The 18605-nt window shown below is 39.1% G+C and overlaps 1 protein-coding gene across 3 annotated transcripts in view; it reads right to left on the reverse strand.

Annotated features, from left to right (window-relative positions):
• Positions 1 to 523: 523 nt before the first annotated feature.
• Positions 524 to 18605, reverse strand: part of MTRR (5-methyltetrahydrofolate-homocysteine methyltransferase reductase) — a 169411-nt gene continuing 151329 nt past the window's right edge. For all 3 annotated transcript variants that reach the window (XM_053714513.1, XM_053714514.1, XM_053714515.1), the window contains 3 exons: positions 14273 to 14365; positions 7718 to 7897; positions 524 to 7254 (listed from right to left, as the gene is read on the reverse strand). In XM_053714513.1, the coding sequence (XP_053570488.1) occupies positions 7110 to 7254; positions 7718 to 7897; positions 14273 to 14365 (418 nt within the window). In that variant the 3' untranslated portion in view covers positions 524 to 7109. The remainder of the gene's footprint in view (positions 7255 to 7717; positions 7898 to 14272; positions 14366 to 18605) is intronic.

Below are 18605 nucleotides of genomic sequence, written 5' to 3' on the forward strand. Positions count from 1 at the left end.
TTCTTATAGGCCTGCAAGGCGGCATGGAAAGTGACAATGCTTGCAATGCCAAATCCAATCTTTGTTAGCAACAGATCTGGCAGAAGGTTTGCAGAATACATGAAAGAAAACTCTAGTATATACCAAGTTGTAGCTTGTGGAAAACATATCTAGACAGGTTATTGCAGTCATTATGGCCAAAGGTAGGCCAACTACATACTCTTTTTTTTTTGGCTAATAAATGCTATTGTTTCTGTTCAACCTAGTTGTCCAAAAACCTTTGCCTACACAATAAACAGAATGTACACTGAGAAGAGGGTATCATGTTTAAATAAAATCCCACACATTATATGCTTGATAAGGGCAACCACATATGTAACAAAATATATTTCTGAGAGGAGAGGTTTAACAGTCTACACTATTGCTTTTTCGCCATTATCCTCTGGAACACTGTAATTTCATGAAGCAATGCAATCTCAGACTGTATCTGAATATAAAAATGGAGAAAGTCCTTTAACAAAAAGACATGAGAAAGACATCAGTATGAATGTAGGAAAAGTAATTGTTTATAGGATAAAAAACAATTATCCTGTTTAGATAAGTTAAAGAGCTTATCACACAGAAAAAATGTTCAAGCAACAAACCATATACTGTATATTTTTACAACTATTAAAACACTTTAATATTAATATGATTGAAGATCACCTTATTGAGAGAATCTTTTCTTCTTTTATTATACATTAAACAAATATCATCATTTACAGGAAAACATTAGCCAACATTTAGAGACAACTAAAATATAAAGACAGCTGGTACCATATGGAGTTAGCGTACTGTTAACTGTAAGAAGGATGATACAAACTGCAGTAATGCATTTTAAAATTAAATTAAAATATATTTTAAGACTATTTATTATTGTTGTCCTTTTAAACTATAAGTAAGGATTGCACTTTATCTGAAAAATCAGATTTTAGGAGTACATATACAAAAATACAGTTTTTAAATACTACATATAACTTGCACATAAGAAATAGCCCCCCCCCCAAACCTTTTTATGTCACTTTTTCAGATATTTTATACTAATCTATAATTTTTACTGAGGAGATTTAGATTATAAAGTTATTACTAAGTGATAGTAAAAGCTCCATATGTTCCCAAATCTGATATAAAAATTAGGAATAAAATAGCAAAAATCTTAACTCTTAACCAGATTCATGACTCCATTACTGAAAAAAACAATATCATCACTGGAAAAAATAAATAACAGTTTTGGTTTTCTAACTAAACAAAGACATAAAAATGTTGTACTTGACTTGCAGCAGCATTATGAAGGATAAGGAAAAAATTGTGCATGATAAATAAACTGTACCTTTGATATCTATTGAATACTTGGTTGTTGGAAACTGACCTAAGGAGACATTAACATCTATTATGATGCTCATTTTAGTACAAACAATTTATTTTTTGTGCACAGATAAAAACATAAATTATGCTTACCAGATAATTTCCTTTTCTTCTGTACAGGGAGAGTCAACAGCTGCATTCCTTACTTGTGGGAAAACTAAACCTGGCCACCAGGAGGAGACAGACACCCCAGCCAAAGGCTTAAATACCTCCCCTACTTCCCTCATCCCCCACTCATTCTGCCAAGGGAACAAGGAACAGTAGGAGAAATATCAGGGTGAAAAAGGTGCCAGAAGAATAAATTAAAATTTAGGGCCGTCCATCGGAGAACACGGGCGGGAGCTGTGGACTCTCCCTGTATAGAAGGAAAGGAAATTATCTGGTAAGCATAATTTATGTTTTCCTTCTTAATACAGGGAGAGTCCACAGCTGCATTGCTTACTTGTGGGAAATTATACCCAAGCTCCAGGAGACACTGAATGCTAACGGGAGGGTAAAAAAGAGAGGCGGCCCCTAATCTGAGGGCACCACAGCCTGCTTCGGCAGAAGCAAAAACATCAAACTTGTAAAATTTGGAAAAAGTATGTAAGGAGGACCAGGCAGCCGCCTCACATATCTCAGAGACTCTGCGTGCAGAAGCAATAGCTAGAAGAAAAAGAACCTTCCAAGACAAGTAACTTAATGTCAACCTCATGCATAGGCTCAAACGGAGCCCATTGTAAAAGTTTAAGAACAAGATTTAAACTCCAAGGAGGAGCATTAGATCTAAACACCGGTCTGATCCTAGTCAGAAGCTTAACAAAGACTGTACATCCGGAAGCTCAGCGAGCCTCTTGTGCAGAAAAAACAGACAGGGCCGAAATCTGTCCCTTCAAGGAACAAGCTGAGATGCCCTTCTCCAGTCCATCCTGGAGAAAAGAAAGAATCCTGGCAACCTTTACTTTGTGCCAGGACTAACCACGCTCTTCACACCAGAATAAGTAGGTCCTCCGACGAGAAACCAGCTTACGAGCTTGAATGAGAGTATCAATAACACTCTCAGAAAACCCTCTCTTGGCTAAGACTAAGCATACAATCTCCACGCAGTCAGCCTCAGAGAATCTAGAATTTGATGAAGGGGCCTTGTTCCAGTAGATCCCTGCAACAAGGTAACCTCCAAGGAGGAGATGATGACATCCCCACTAGATCCGCAAACCATATCCTTCGCGGCCACGATGGAGCAATCAGTATCACTGACGCCTGCTCCTGTATGATTCGAGCCACCACTCAAGAAAGGAGTGGTAATGGCAGGAAAAGAGAAATTAGATTGAACCTCCAAGGTTCTGCCTGAGGATCCCTGGACCTCAACCCATATCTGGGTAGCTTGGTATTAAGACGGGACGCCATGAGATTTATCTCCGGCGTTCCCCACCTGACAGAATGTGGATCGCTGACAGCAAACAGTTTTGGGTCTCCGCCCACTACAGAATCGGAGATACTTCCCTCATTGCTAGGGAGCTTCTCGTTTCCCCCTAATGGTTGATGTAAGCCATCAAGGTTATATTGTCTGATTGGAATCCGATAAATTAGAACGAGCCCAGTAGGTGCCAAGCCTCCAGAGCATTAAACATTCTAGATATTCGGGCAATATTCAACGGGAGGGAGCTCTCCTCCTGCGTCCACAGGCCCTGCACCTTCTTGGCACCCCAAACAGCTTCCCATCCTGACAGACTTGCGTCCGTAGTCACAGTCATCCAGGATGGTCTTAAAAAGGATGTCCCTCGGTCCGGACCGAGCCACCAAGAGAGTGATTCTCTCGACCAGTTTTCCAAAGAAATCTGTTGAGACAGATCCAAAATGATCGCCGTTCCACTGCCTCAGCATGCACAGTCGCAATGGCCTGAGGTGGAACCTAGCAAGGAGAACGATGTCCATGCTGGACACCATGAGACCAATCACTTCCATACACTGAGCCACAGATAGCCTTAAGGAGATCTGGAGGGCAAGACATGTAAAAGCTAGCTTGCAACTTCTCTGGTCTGTTAGAAATATTCCCATGACTATGGAATCTATTATCGTGCCAACCCTGGGGCTTGGAATAAGAGCACTTCTTTCTCTATTTATCTTCCCTCTGTGGGATCATAAAAGACAGAGTAGAGATTCGGAATGGTCTTCCGCCAGGCGAAACGATGGTGCTTGTACCAGAATATCATCCAAGTAGTGAGCAACTGCTACACCCCAGTTTCTGGTGACTGCTAGAAGAGCCCTCAGAACCTTCGTACAAATCCAGCAGTAGCTGGACAAAACGGAAGTGCAATGAACTGGAAGTGCTGGTCCAGGAACGCAAACCTGAGGAACTGGAAGTGTTCCCCGTGGATTGGAAGGTGAAGGAATGCCTCCTTCAGATATCTAGTGGTCATAAACTGTTCTGAATTAAGGGAAGGATGGACCTTATTGTCACCATCTTGACGAGGGGACATTTAGAAATTTGTTTAAGCACTTTAGGTTTAGAACTGGATAGAAAAATCCCTCCTTTGGGACCACAAAAAATTTAGAATAGTATCCCAAACCTCTCTCTGCAATAGGCACTGGGACAATGACTCCAAAGGAGGACAGATCCCTTACGCACTCCAGAAAGGCTTCCCTCTTTCCTAGTCTTGAGACAGGTTGCAAGGATGAATCTGCCCCTGGGTGGATGAGATTTGAAACCTATCTTGTAACCCTGTGCTATGATCTACAGGACCCAAGGATCCTGCACGTCCCTGAACCAAGCCTCTGAAAGAACGACAGTCTGCCCCCTACACGATCCAAAATAGGACCGGGGCCGGCCCCTTCATGCGGACTTAGTCTCGGCGGGCTTCTGGCTCTGCCTGGATCTTTTCCAAGACTGAGCCGGCTTCCAAGAACTCTTGGTTTGCTCTGGCTTAGCGGAGGCCTCTGATGCTGGGTTTTTTATCAAAACTAAAGGAACGAAAATTTGTTCTCCTTATCTTACGGTATGAATGCACTCTTGGCCCCTGAAATTGTGGAGATAGTCAAACAAACTCTTTCCCTTAAAAGAGAGGGAAAGAGACTTAGAAGTTATCTGTCAGAGCGCCTTATGGGCCTGAACAGAAAACCTGATGTCTTAGCCATAGGCTAATTAATCTGCGTAATAACAGCACAGATAAAAAAAATAGTAAACCAGAAGGCCGTAATTCTCTTCTAAAAAATGTCTAGGGAACCCTCCACCTCGATCATTTTCCCGAAGGAGACGCAACAGAAGGTAGCCGCTCCAGCAACTGCGGCGACAAGCGCCGCCAGTAAAAGCAAATATCCCAGAAGTTAAAACACCCTCTTTAACAGAGTTTCCATCCTTATATCCGGCGGCACTATGAACGGCGAATTATCCTCACACGTAGTATTACGTGTGGCAAGCGTAAAATAGCGCAAACCAAGTAGGGATGGGAAAAAGAAAAACCCACCCTCATAGAGAGCCCGGAACCAGGATCCTAAAAAGGCAGACGACGGAAAGGGGAATCTAATCCGGTCCCACTCATCCTTAATAATGATTGCCAGCAAATTTAGGACCCAGAGGTTCGTCTGTTAGCTCGGCCTTTGGAACCTCTAATGTAGTCAAAACATCCTTTAGTAGAAAGCATAAACGTTCTGTCCTAAATAAAAAAACTGGATCCTCCACATGCAGAGGATTATAGGCAGCAGACTCCAACCCTGAAAGTTCATACTCTGAAGATGCAGAGAGAGACTCATACTCGGATAACTGATCAGATACTGTATATCCGACAAATTACATGATGCCACCTGGGCAGGAGTGCAAGATTTAACGTTTCGCTTGCGCTTAGAAGTGCGAGGGAAAATACTAATGGCCGCAGACACCGCCATATGAAACTGCGCAGTAACGTCTGGTGAAAACAGGCCCCCTCCAGATGGAGGATTAGCAGTGCAAAGGGAAGCTGCATGTGTATAAAAAGATGCATGAAGGGTGTGCACCTCACTGAACGAGGACTCCTCAGTAGTATCAAACACGCCAACCTTATTTGATATAATCCCCTTATCAAGGCATATGAAACATAATTGAGAAGGCGGATATTCCAGAGCTCCCTCACAATATAAAGAGGCATTACTCTTTGAAATAGAGGGAGAACCCTCTAATGAATCAGAATCCTCCATAGCTAAAGTATGATATGCGGAGAACTACAGAATTTTTTTTTTTTATTTTAAATTAAAAAACTGCACCTGTATACCCCCAATGGCTGGGGCACTCACCACCTCCTATGAACAGAGATAAAACTCCTGTCCGGTAGTAACTCGGTCAAGAAAAAGGAAATGGAAGCCTCGACCATTCCGGTCACATGGTGCACAATGCAGGACCGTCCATGCGATGAGAAAAAGCGTGCCAAGCTTTTAAACTGCGCAACCTTCAAAGTGAAACCGGTATGTTCTATCTCAGCCTATGAGCCCATAAACGTCTTACACATAAAGCATCATGAAATCAAATAAAGCATATATGATTAAACCCGACTGTTCATAACCCCCCTCAGGAGATATTAAACATTGATTCCATATAGATAAAAGGTGCCACACTGTGACCCTGTCTTCTAGCGTTTGCAATATGTGTAAAAAATGAAACGATCTTACTGGAATCTATGCTGTGGAACAGTAACACGGTCTTTCAAGTTTGACAGATTGTAGCAGCGCTTCTGACATGGACTTGAGTGAAGAAAGCAGGCAGCGAAACTTGTCAACGCTGATTGCTTAAGGAACTGTTAATATGAGTCTGGATGGTTTCGCAGAAAGACTCTCCCTGCATCTCCAGACTCTAACTTTCGTCAATGCTCTCACTGAGAGGCTGACAAGACTACTTAAAACGCCAGTCCCATAGCGAAGAGTACTACCCTCCATAAGAGACTACTCCGACACTTCTCTGCCATCCTCCTGTGACAAAAGGCAAAGAATGACTGGTGGATGAGGGAAGTGGGGGAGGTATTTAAGCCTTTAGCTGGGGTGTCTATGCCTCCTCCTGGTGGCCAGGTTCAGTATTCCCACAAGTAAGGAATGCAGCTGTGGACTCTCCCTGTATTAAGAAGGAAACAACTCAGATTTCAATATTTGTATATTTTATGTTTGTTTTTTTATAATGTAAAACTACACAAGGCTTCAGTTTCTCACAGCATCTTTTTTTCTTATAGTCAAATTTCTGTTTTATTAAAAGCCTAATATAGTCACCACAAACATTCACGAGGTTATTGAATTGTGCTTCTATAATCCAAACATCATTTAACATAATGTTCTCTAATTTCAAGGGACAATAATGTGCAAAAATGAAATGCTCTAAGTTGTTACAGCATGTAACATTAAACACTAGCAACTTTTTTTTTTTGTGGGGCTTTAAAGTATAGTTAAAGCCCCCCCCCCCCCCAAAAAAAGTACTGCACAGAACCTGCAGAGAACCGCTGGTTTCCCAGAGTGAACAACGCTGCAGGGCCAATCAGACTTACTAAAAGCATATTCTTTAGCAAATTAGAACATGTCATTTCTGTACTATATTGTCCTTTTTAATTAATATCCTGTTTGTAGGGGAGGTAATAAACCTAATTGGAATACAAAAAATAAACTAATATAAGTGGACTATCTCAGTTGGCTTTAATTAGTTTAGCTCATGTTTATATACTACAATCAAAATAATAGAATACTTTGAAAATGTCCTTGGCTTTCTTTTGATATGCTATCATTTAGTTTATCCAAGTTCAGGTCCAGACATCTTGTAAATACTGTTTTCTATCCCGTAACGAAGCAAGAGTTTTCATTGCATCCAGTTTGTCCACACTAAGTTCAGCACTAAAAATGTCGGTCAGAGTATCATTCACCTCTTTCATCATGTTTTTTGCATCCCTGGAAAAAAATAATATATATGTAAGTATGTTCAGTATGTTCATGGATGATTTACAAGAAAGAGTACTTGCTGCAGAGTTTACTACATAATATACACTTGAAAAGAAATATATAATGGTATGTACAACATTTAGCACAACTTTCAGAAATAATTGCAATGCAGAGATTTAGGTTTTGGTATTACTAGACCACCTATAATAATAGTAATGATTACATTACTATTACTTTTATTATAGGTGGTCTAGTAATACCAAAACCTAAATCTCTGCATTGAAATTATTTCTGAAAGTTGTGCTAAATGTTGTACTTTCCTAAGATAGATTACACGAAAAGACCTTGAGTTGGAAGTAATTAAAACCAGATACTACATGTATGTAAACAAGAGAATAAGTGGTATGTCATTTATTATTCCATCACAGCAAAGTATCATGATTGTAGTAATTAAATATGCTAATCTGCTTACCCGCACACATATAAATGTCCGTTTTCCTTGATTAGCATTCTAGTAATCTCACTAGAAAATACTCTGAGATTGTCTTGAACATATTTTGGTGAAACGTCATGACTGTTGGAAGAATCTCTAGAAAAGCAGACCTTAAGATGACTTAATGTGCCATTTTCTAAAAAACAGCTTAGCTCTTGTCTAAAAAAAAAAATGGTTGATTATAAATTAGATATAAGAAACATACAGCAATAAGGATAAAGAGATATATAAACACAGCTACCAAGATCAAAACAAAGAATGGGTTCCTAATAATCATAACTGTAAACCAAAGGTTTTATAAATATAATTATACAAACACCATTATAAGCACTATCAAACTTTTTTGTTGAATAAGGATTTTGCAGATGTATTCATAAAATAACTCATGTTGATTTTTTTCTACATATATTTTAGCTAGTAATGGTTTAAAGCATATAAGAGATATTTTTTTAACAGTTATTAGTAAGAAATAGGAAAGTCGATAAATGTTGTGAAACATTTTAAACCCACCCCCCCCCCCCAAAAAAAAACCCCACTGAAAGTAATTTCTTTCATAATGATGAGTCCACAAGACATCACTTGTTGGATTAGACTCCAGTCCACTAGGAGAAGGCAAAAACACCCCTACATACTATTTATACTAGAACTTTTATCCCTCCCACTCTCCCGTAATCCCTCAGTCATGCATATGGCCATGTAGATGGAGAAAACAGAAGAATATGAAAAACAAAGCAGGGCGAATTAAGTGCAACACTAGTACTCTAGACTTTCTTACAGAAACTGAAGAACCCTAGGAATTCAAAAGGAACACAAAAAAGGTTTTACAAACCTTATGATATATACACCTGGTCACAGGTTTTCTGTATCAAAGTACCTTGTCACAGGTTTTCTGAGTCAACGTATGAATCACTTTGTCAAATAAACCTCCAAGCCGTCAAATTAAACGTTTTGATATCCTGATGAAAGAAATTCCCTTGAGAAAGAAGGCCCTGTTCGAGAGGAATCTACTAAAGCGGGCACAGGGACATGTGAATCAAGTCTGCATACTATATCAGAGCAATCAGAATGACTGATGCTCATTCTTGTTTAAAGGGACAGTCTACAACAAAACTTTTCTTATTTAAAAAGATAGATAATCCCTTTATTACCCATTCCCTGTTTTTGCATAACCAACACAGTTATATTAATATACATTTTACCTCTGTGATTACCTTGTATCTAAGCCTTTGCAGACAGTCTCCTTATCTAAGTGCCTTTGACAGACATGCAGTGTAGTCAATCAGTGAAGACTCCTAAATAACTTCACGGGAGTGAGCACAATGTTATCTATATGACACATGTGAACTAGCACAGTCTAACTGTGAAAAACTTTCAAAATGCTCTGAGCTAGGAGGCGGTTTTCAACTGTTTAGAAATCAGTTTGAGCCTAGCTAGGTTTAGCTTTTCAAAAATACCACCAAGGGAACAAAGCAAATTTGATGATAAAAGTAAATTGGAAAGTTGTTTAAAACTGCATGCCCTATCTGAATCATGAAAGTTTAGTTTTGACTTTACTGTCCCTTTAATTCTATCACCATGGATAGCAACACAAAAGAAGGAAATATTTAGATCACCCTGAACGACCAGGGAACCACTACAACATCTATTAGATCAGATTGAGGATCCAGAGACTTGGCACAATATTGGGGCAGTTTGTAATTCAAGCCGGAGGCCCTGAGAAATATTTGTTGCAAAACCCAGTATTTCACAATCTGGTTGAAAACCTCCTGATTGAGACAATTATTACAGATGAAGGTATTGGCGACTGAGAACGTCCACCTCACAATTGTTCAATCTCGAGATGTAAATGGCTGGGATCATGCAGTTGCGACATTCGGCCCATCTAAAACTCTTCTTTCATCGCTAAATAATGGCAGTGACATTGTCTGACTGGAATTGAAGAAAGGAGTCCTTCCTGAGGTTGAGTCAACTCTAAAGAGTATTGAAGATTGCGCTGAGTTTCAGAATGTTTATAGGTAACCTTTCCACCTCAGAAGGCCCAAATCCTTGTGCTCTCAGTGACACCCAGACTGCACCCCAACCTGTCAGTCTGGTCTCTGTAGTGATCACTACCCATGCTGTCTGGAGAAAAGTGGCCCCAATAACAGGGAACTGGTGAGACTGCCACAATGTTAAAGACTGCCTGGTCTTGAAGTCCAACAGAATCTTCTGAAACAGATCCTCAGTCTATATTCCACTGCTGTAACACACTCACGTGGAGAGGCTGCAGATTAAATCTGTATAGTGTAATTGCATCTGAAGCAGCAACCATGAGGCCCACAAATTCCATGCATTGAGCAATGGAGGGAAGAGGATTGAGTGGAAGCTGAGAGCAGGCTTGCTGCTGTATTGGTCTGTTATGTATAATCTCATAGTCACTGAGTTGATTATGGACCCTACGAAGATTAAAGTCTGAGGAAATAAGGAGCTATTTTGCAGGCTGATTTCCCAACTGTGATTGCAAAGCAACTGAATAACCACTTGTATGTGCTTCATTACGCGTAGACGAGATGGTGCCTGTACCAGAATTATCATCCAGGTATGGTGCTACAGAGATTTCCTTAGCTCACAACACAGCTAGTAAAGCTTCTAGAACCTTTGTAAAGACTCTGGGTGCTGTTGCCAGACCCAATGTGAGCGCGATAAATTGGTAATGCCTGTTTTGGAAGGCAATTATTTGGAACTTTACATAATCCCTGTGAATAGGGATATATAAATAAGCATCTTAAGTGGATGGAAGACATAATCTGACCCTCCTGCACTCAAGGAAGAATGGTGAAAATTGTCTACACCTTGAAAGTTGATATTCCCATTATTTCCATGGCTTTGACCTTTAAAGGGATCTCAAGCGACTCACACCAGAAAGAATTCTCCTTGAAGAGGTTTTGATCAAGTCTATTCAATACCCCTAAGAAATTATTTCCAAAACACCTAGTGGTGTTGAACTGACATCAGGGCCAGCGCTTTCATATAGGCATCTAGGCAACCGCCTTATTACGCCTCAGTATGGGGGCACAACCTGCAGCAGCATTTTTTTATTTTTTTTTTAACACAGTACTTGCAATCTGCCCCCAGACAACCTTGAATTTCCTTTAGGGTACTTGGGAAATTGGGGTGCAGACTGTGCTAATACTGTTCCTTATTGCGCCTCAGTATGGGGGCGCAAACTGCCAGTGGTGACACAACCTGCAGCAGCATTTTTTTATTTTTTTTTAACACAGTACTTGCAATCTGCCCCCAGACAACCTTGAATTTCCTTTAGGGGGGTACTTGGGAAATTGGGGTGCAGACTGTGCTAATACTGTTCCATTTCTATATGTAGCTTTAATTTTTAAAATTACATTGTCTGAAAATGTTTCTCGCGTGCACAGGCTGCAACTGTTTAGTGCGTGTGGGCTTCTGTAGGGAAAGGAGGAGGGGGTGGAGCAGCTATGAAGTAGCTACGCTGTCCTGGCTGGAAGTGGAACAAATTTGCCATTGCCAGTGTGTGTACCTCAGTTCTGATGGCAGCAGACAGTCACAGGTAAAAAGCAAAGCCTGTACATAGATAAAAAGCAGTTACTAAAGAAAAAACAAAGCCTGTCCTTTAAAAGCAAGTCTTTATTTAAGCAAACAGCTCAGAAACTGCACCACGGAAAATAGCTCAGACAGTTAAGTACAAGTTTACTTTTACTCCGCTGTCTGAGCTATTTTACATGCTGCACGTTCTCAACTGTTGCTTCAACAAAGACTTTCATTTAAAGAGGCTTCGTTTTTTCTGATTTATGGGTGTGTTTTAAACCTTAGTGCCATTTGTGGGAGTATCTGCTTAATGCAGCCCGAGCCCCGTGCAGAGAGATACTGTGCACTGTTAAACCCAGGGAGCTGTTCATGCAGAGAGAGATTACGATCATGTAACTGGGAACACAAGCCCCTCATGGTAAGCAGAGGGGAGGCAGTCAGGAGAGGGGGATGGGTAGGCAGAGAGTTTTGCTCGGCTGTGTCTGTTCAGTGTTCACTGAAGTGTTTGCTAGTTCAGCTCAACTTGGGGATATAAGATGTGAAGAGGGACTTTAAATTGAGTGACAAGACACAGACACTTATGCTGCACTGGATATCTGCAACAAACCCTATTTGCTTGATAACACCAGAAGTATGCTACTTGCTTTAGGCAGTTGTGGTATGTTGTAATTTAATAATATTGCAAAACTATGGGTGATGGCAGACATTAAACATTATGCTATATTTTTCTAATGTTTTTTCTAATTATGCTATATTAGTTTACACAATACAGAAGAGGTGGGAAGTAAGCCTTCTAGCCTGTGATCCGTGAAATAACATGTAATAGCAACATTTTGTTTCATAGATGTATATTTAGGTATCTTGCTATACTTAGTCTTGCGGTTGTCACTCATGCGTGTGTTTTTGTATGTGTGTGTATGTATGTGTATGTGGTTGTGTGTATGCATGTGTGTATAAATGTGTATGTGGTTATGTGTGTAAATATGTATCTGTGTATAAATGTGTGTGTAATGTGTGTATGTGTAAATATGTATGTTTGTAAATGTGTGTGTGTATGTGTAAATATGTGTGTATGTATAATTGTATGTGTATGTATGTGTAAATACGTGTGTGTATGTGTAAATATGTATGTGTGTATGTGTAAATATGTGTTTGTATGTGTAAATATGAGTGTGTGTAAATATGTATGTGTGAGTATGTATGCATGTGTAAAATTGTATGAATATGTATGTATGTAGGTACATTTTGTTACCTGCTAAGTTAAACAGAGCCACCACTTTGGCACATTATGTCATGCAGATATATCTATTCCACATTACTAGAACATTTTGTTAAGTAGCAGGGTATATCATATTATTTTTTTTTATTTTTTTGTGGGGGGGGCGGCAAAATGTGTCTTTGCCCGTGTAGCCAAAAATTCTAGCAGCAACCCTGACTGAAATCTCCTAGGCCTCCTGAAAAAGATTAAATCTGCTTCCTACCTGAAACTTTTTTGAAAAGGGGTGCAGCACCTTCATGAGAACTTGGGGAGTGGGCTTCTCAGATTGCTTGGATTAGGCCCAGGTAGAGCTGGGTTTCCAAGAGGATTTGGGAACCTGCTCTCTCAGTAGGAGGATAGCAACACAAAAGAATATTAAACTTATGAAAGAAGAAAAGTGTCCAGCAGACCTAAGACTTTAGTTGGTTTTTATCTTTTCTCCAGTTACTGTTGTAATAATTGCATCAAGGCCTGTTCAAAATAACATCTTTCCCAGAAAGGGAAGAGATACTAGTCTGCTGTTAGACACAATCTCAGAAGTACAGGACTTGAATTATAATGCTTGTCTAGCCAAAACAGCTATGGCCGCATTTTTTCAATCGATGCATAAAATATCTACAACTTCATCACATATAAAGCTGTTTGCTCTCCTGATTAATTTTAAGCGATTGCAGGTCTCTTTTAGAGCAACTTCTTTTGCAATGAAGCCGAAAGGATGTCACACCATCTGTCGATGGACTCTCCAAAGGAATTGTAGTCCATCTAGAAAGTGTGGATATTGCTCCATAAACATTTGAATTAGTTTCTCATACTTCCAGTTTTGCAGAAGAAAGAGAAAACATGTTCTTGAACTTAGCGGACACAATAAAAAGAACACCTGGTTTATTCCATTCCTTAGCAATTAGATCAGAAATTGATTCAGGTACTGGGAAGGTAGACAGCAGTCTTAAATAATTTGTTAATCAATTTTACTGGTTGCTTGTCTGTAATAGGAGAGCCCTCTATTTCCAAAGCAAGTAAAGCTTCCTGTAACAAAGTGTGGCTATGCTCAAGCCTGAAATTAAAGGACACATCCTCTGCCACTTCCTCAGAACTGGGGTCCTGAGTTTCTGAAAGGTCATTCTTAGAAGAGGGGATGTCAGATTCAAATGTAGCCCTCTTGTCTATGGGGTATTTAGACGGGTTGTGCTGAAGGATGTCCCTTATGCGCATACATCTGTGTTTAACTGCTCGATGCATGACACCTATCAACTCAGTAAGAACAAAATTAATATATTCTTTAAATTTAGGAGATCTGTAGAACACAACTGGGAATAGCCTGGGGCACTCTGCTTTAAGGGCAGTGCAGCATCACCCTGTGTAGGATTTGGCATAAATATACAGATAGTCCGGTAAACCAGCTGTGCAAAGAAAGTTAGTGGTTTATTGAATTCACAGTGTTGCATACACAGACAGCATCCCAAAATCTGCAAATGTGCCTCTTGTGCGTTTCGTGTGGGCTTCCTCACACTCCATCTTGAAGGCAAAAATTTGACTGAAGGATTACAGATATGGTATGTTATTTTTTTACTCCTCCTAATGGACTGGAGTGTAATCTGACATTTGATGTTTTGTGAACTCTCACCATCTTATGAGAAAAATCTAATTGATGATGATGATGATGATGATAATAATAATAATAGTTTAAGCATTTTTTAAAACTGAATATAAGATAATAGAGAGGACATCCACATTACCTAAATATATAATCCTTGTCTCTATTACGACAACCAAAGAAAAGCCAGGTTTCTCCAAATTTCAACTCTGGATTTTGTTCTTGAAGTTTCTCCCTAAAGAAAAATGTGCATTAGTTTTACAATAACATAACTAGAGAAAATATAATATCTTTTGGGTAATAAAAACTATGTACATAAATATTGTATAGATCTAGAAACCATGTCTATCTGCTTTGGACTGCAATTTAACAAGTTAGTATACACCTATTCTTAGCCAACTGACCAATGCCTCATTATGTAGTATTATTGGGTTGAGAAGCTTCAGGAAGAAGACTATATTATGCACACACAGTCTGCCTTTTTGGTGAAAGGAGGACTATGCATTTAGCATAATTCCATGACCTATGGTCATGTATTCATTATTATTAGCATATCTGCAATTATATAAATATTTATGGCTCATGAAAGAGGAAAGCTAAATTGTATTAGTATTTTATTTTTTGGGATTGAAAGGATAGGCCACGTTAATAAATGTGTGAATATGATCTGGAGTATCCATTTCCATTATTTTAAAGGGAGAAACATATACTTTTCCTTTCTAAGCATTCTGAAATTACAAAGGTTTTGTCCAAAAGCATTGTAGCAGAAGAATGTCTAAACCACAAGAATCAGCTAAAAGGGACAATAAAGTCAAAATTAAACTTTCCTTATTCAGATAGAGCATACAATTTTAAACAGCTTTCCAATATATTTATTTTAACTACTTTGTTGTGTTCTTTTGGTATCCTTTGTTGAATGTATACCTAGGTAATATTCTGGGAGCAGCCATGCACTACTGGGAGCTAGCTAGCTGCTGATTGGTAGCTGCACATGTCTCTTTTCATTGGCTCACCTGATGTGTTCAGCTAGCGCTTAGTAGCACAATGCTGCTTCTTCAACAAAGGTTACCAAGAGAATGAAGCAAATTTGATAATAGAAGTAAAATTGGAAAGTTGATTAAAACGGTTTACGCTATATCTGAATCATAGAAAAAACATTTTGGGTTTTATGACCCTTTAAGAGTTAGCACCTCACCTAGTGGTGCAGATAGAGTGCTCTCCTGGCAATACTATTGGCCACCATGACATTATCATTAGGTCTTACTAGATCTACTGTAGCTTTGACTAGAAACCCCCCCCCCCCCCCCAAATGATTAACCAATAATGTAACGGCAAAGTTAGACTTATGTAGGTGACATTTAGTCAGAAACTGACTGTGAAAATGGATACAACAGTGCCACTTTACCTTGGATTAAAGGGATATGAAAGTAAAAATAATAAAATGTTCATGATTGCGATAGATCTACAATTTTAAAATTAAATTTTCTAATTTACTTCTATTAAATTTATTTTGTTTGTAGGTTTGTATATTTCAGGGCATGTACTTGTCTTGAGCATCTGTATGGCTACAGTGTTAGCAACATTCGTCACTCTATAACAAGAGAACAAAAGATAATTTGATAACAGAAGTACATTGGAAATTTTGTTAAAACTGGATGCTGGATCTGGATCATGAATGCTTCATTTTTGACTTTCCTGTAATAAATGCTTTTCTTCATTTAGCACAGAACAACTCTAGTAAGGTAGAAAAACATAGGACATGCAGGTATTTTCTTGTATGCATACTAATCAGCCACAGCATGAATATGAAGAGTATCTTCACAGCATTAATAATACGCAGACTCATGGACAGACTACAGAACATGAATAATAAATGCAGGATCAACCTTCATCACTTAAGTGTAGTTAACACCTGCACCAGGATCCACAAAAAGTGTGTGTGTGTGCAAATTATGACTCTTGGGGATTAGTCTCCCTAAGGGTGTTGGTGGGAATGTAGACCTATTTGCCAATGTGCCTAAAGGGATATGGCTGCACCTAACTGAAGAGGCAGATAGAAGGTCAAAATGTACATCTGGAGTTGCCATTTCATTGTTCTGAGAAGGATTGCCTGGACTGTAATTTGCAGGCAGGGCCATACTAATATACTGCAGGAAAGTTCTTCTATGTGAATGTCACATTCTGAATAAAAAGAGGCTGTTTATGGGGTGGTGGATAGCTATAGAGCACATCATTATGCTTGTTCTTCCTATTAGTACCAAGGATGAGTATGTATGTATGTATTGGGTACTTATAAAGCGCGGCTAATCACCCGTAACGGTCTCAAGGTGCTGCTCATTTTATCGAACTCGGAAGGATGAAAGGCTGAGTGGACCTCATCGGGGATCAAACCTGCAACCCTTGGGTTGCTACAGAGCTCAACCACAGTGCCTTAGCATGCTGAGCTTCTCTCTTTTCGTGTCCTCGTAAAATGTTATTAGACTGAACATGAGACATGTTAACCCAAGGAGTGGATCAATACATGAACTGCACAGATATCTGTTCTACTAAGCTTCTCTAGTGCATAATGAACATATAGGAGTAGCATCTTTAACATGTAAGGCATTATTGCCTGTAGATAGGTAAACAGACAACAAAAGATACATCACCCCAAAATAACTCCCAAAAAACACGCAAACAAGAAAAAAAGTTTGTTAATTCAGTCAATTTACCTTAATAAGGATTTGGCTATAAGTTTTTGTTGAACTAGGTATATAATGTTTGTGTGACACTTCCATGGATGTTGACAAGGCTGCTGACAAATGATACAGATGTGCCAATGCTCTAAATAGGCAGAAAACTAACTGACACTGGCAGACATAAGGAGAGTATAAGTAGGAAAAAAGGTGCCCTGAATACTTTTGGCATTTCCTACCTACTACAAAAAGGCAAGATACACATACTACACTATTTCCAGAATACGTCACCGCAGCAATGTAAGACATTATTTTTTTCCATAATACTTTTACCATATCCTTGTGATTCTGTTGAACACTGAAACACCAGATTTTATACATTTGATCATACTAAATGACATATCTTTATTGTAAAAGAACTAAATTATTTTGTAGAACTAAGAGCTACAATTGAGCTATCTAATATAATGATGACAATAATAATATGAATAATAAATATGTTCTAGACGATTATGCTTTTATGATGACATTTTTTTCTCAGCAATGACCATTCTGTGAATATATTGGTTTGTATTATTGGACCTTTTTTCAATTTCATACATTCTAGAGAAGCTTTTATGTCTTATAATGAGAATCTGTCACTTTGGGTCTAGCATATCAACCATGGTATTCTGCTTTTTAAAGTTGCCTAGCTCTTGCTCTAATGCTCTGGCTTAGACCCAAAACAATATGAATGAAATATATTTTTATTATCTTCTTTCCCATTACAGACTGAATCTGACCCTTTAAGCTGCTCTACTGGAAAAAAAATGTAAACAGCAACAGATAAATATTTTCTTGTAAAACTTTACAAGAAGCAAGACTGACACTGATACAGAAAATAAAGCTTTAAAATTGTGCCTTTTTTCTGTCTGGAAATATGTTTTGAAAGGTCTAATAAACATTTTAAACCATGCATAGCTAAGTGACAATGTTGTGGTTGAAAAAGGACAAAACCTTGTTATATCATAACAGCGTGAAGGCAGTAGGGAAATCCTGTGTCACTTTAGCTTGATTAATGAGATACAAAACATATCACAGCGCAGCAGAAAGGTTTTTCACACAGATAATGCGGCTCTTTGCTTTTTACAGCTAGATCTCATTTACTGTTCTCCCAAGGGAAGTAGTTACAGATAACTTCACTGTATTTGCCTGTGGTATTTTTGAACTCCATTAGGCTATTTCAGCTAGTACGAATAAAATGTGAACAGCGATGTGGGTTTGGATCAGCTGAACAGGGAGCTAGTCTGAAATAATCAAAAAGGTAGCAGTGGTCAGTCAACAGTTACAGTACTTGATAAAAAAACATAAATTATGCTTACCTGATAATTTAATTTCCATCGAGGGGAGGAGAGTCCACGGCTTCATTCATTACTGTTGGGAATTATGAACCTGGCCAACAGAAGGAGGAAAAGACACCCCAGCCAAAGGCTTAAATACCTCCCCCAGTCATTCTGCCGAGGGAACAAGGAACAGTAGGAGAAATATCAAGGTATAAATGGTGCCAGAAGATAAACTAAATGTAGGTCCACCCCTCGGAGATACGGGCGGGAGCCATGGACTCTCCTCCCCTCGATGGAAATGAAATTATCAAGTAAGCTTAATTTATGTTTTCCATCTAAAGGGGAAGAGAGTCCACGGCTTCATTCATTACTGTTGGGAACATATACCCAAGCTCTAGAGGACACCGGGAGGGAAAGGCGGACCACAGCCTGCAAAACCTTTCTCCCAAAACAGCTTCCGCAGAAGCAAAAACATCAA

The sequence above is a fragment of the Bombina bombina genome, chromosome 5 (assembly GCF_027579735.1).
Source record: "Bombina bombina isolate aBomBom1 chromosome 5, aBomBom1.pri, whole genome shotgun sequence".
Taxonomy (NCBI): domain Eukaryota; kingdom Metazoa; phylum Chordata; class Amphibia; order Anura; family Bombinatoridae; genus Bombina; species Bombina bombina.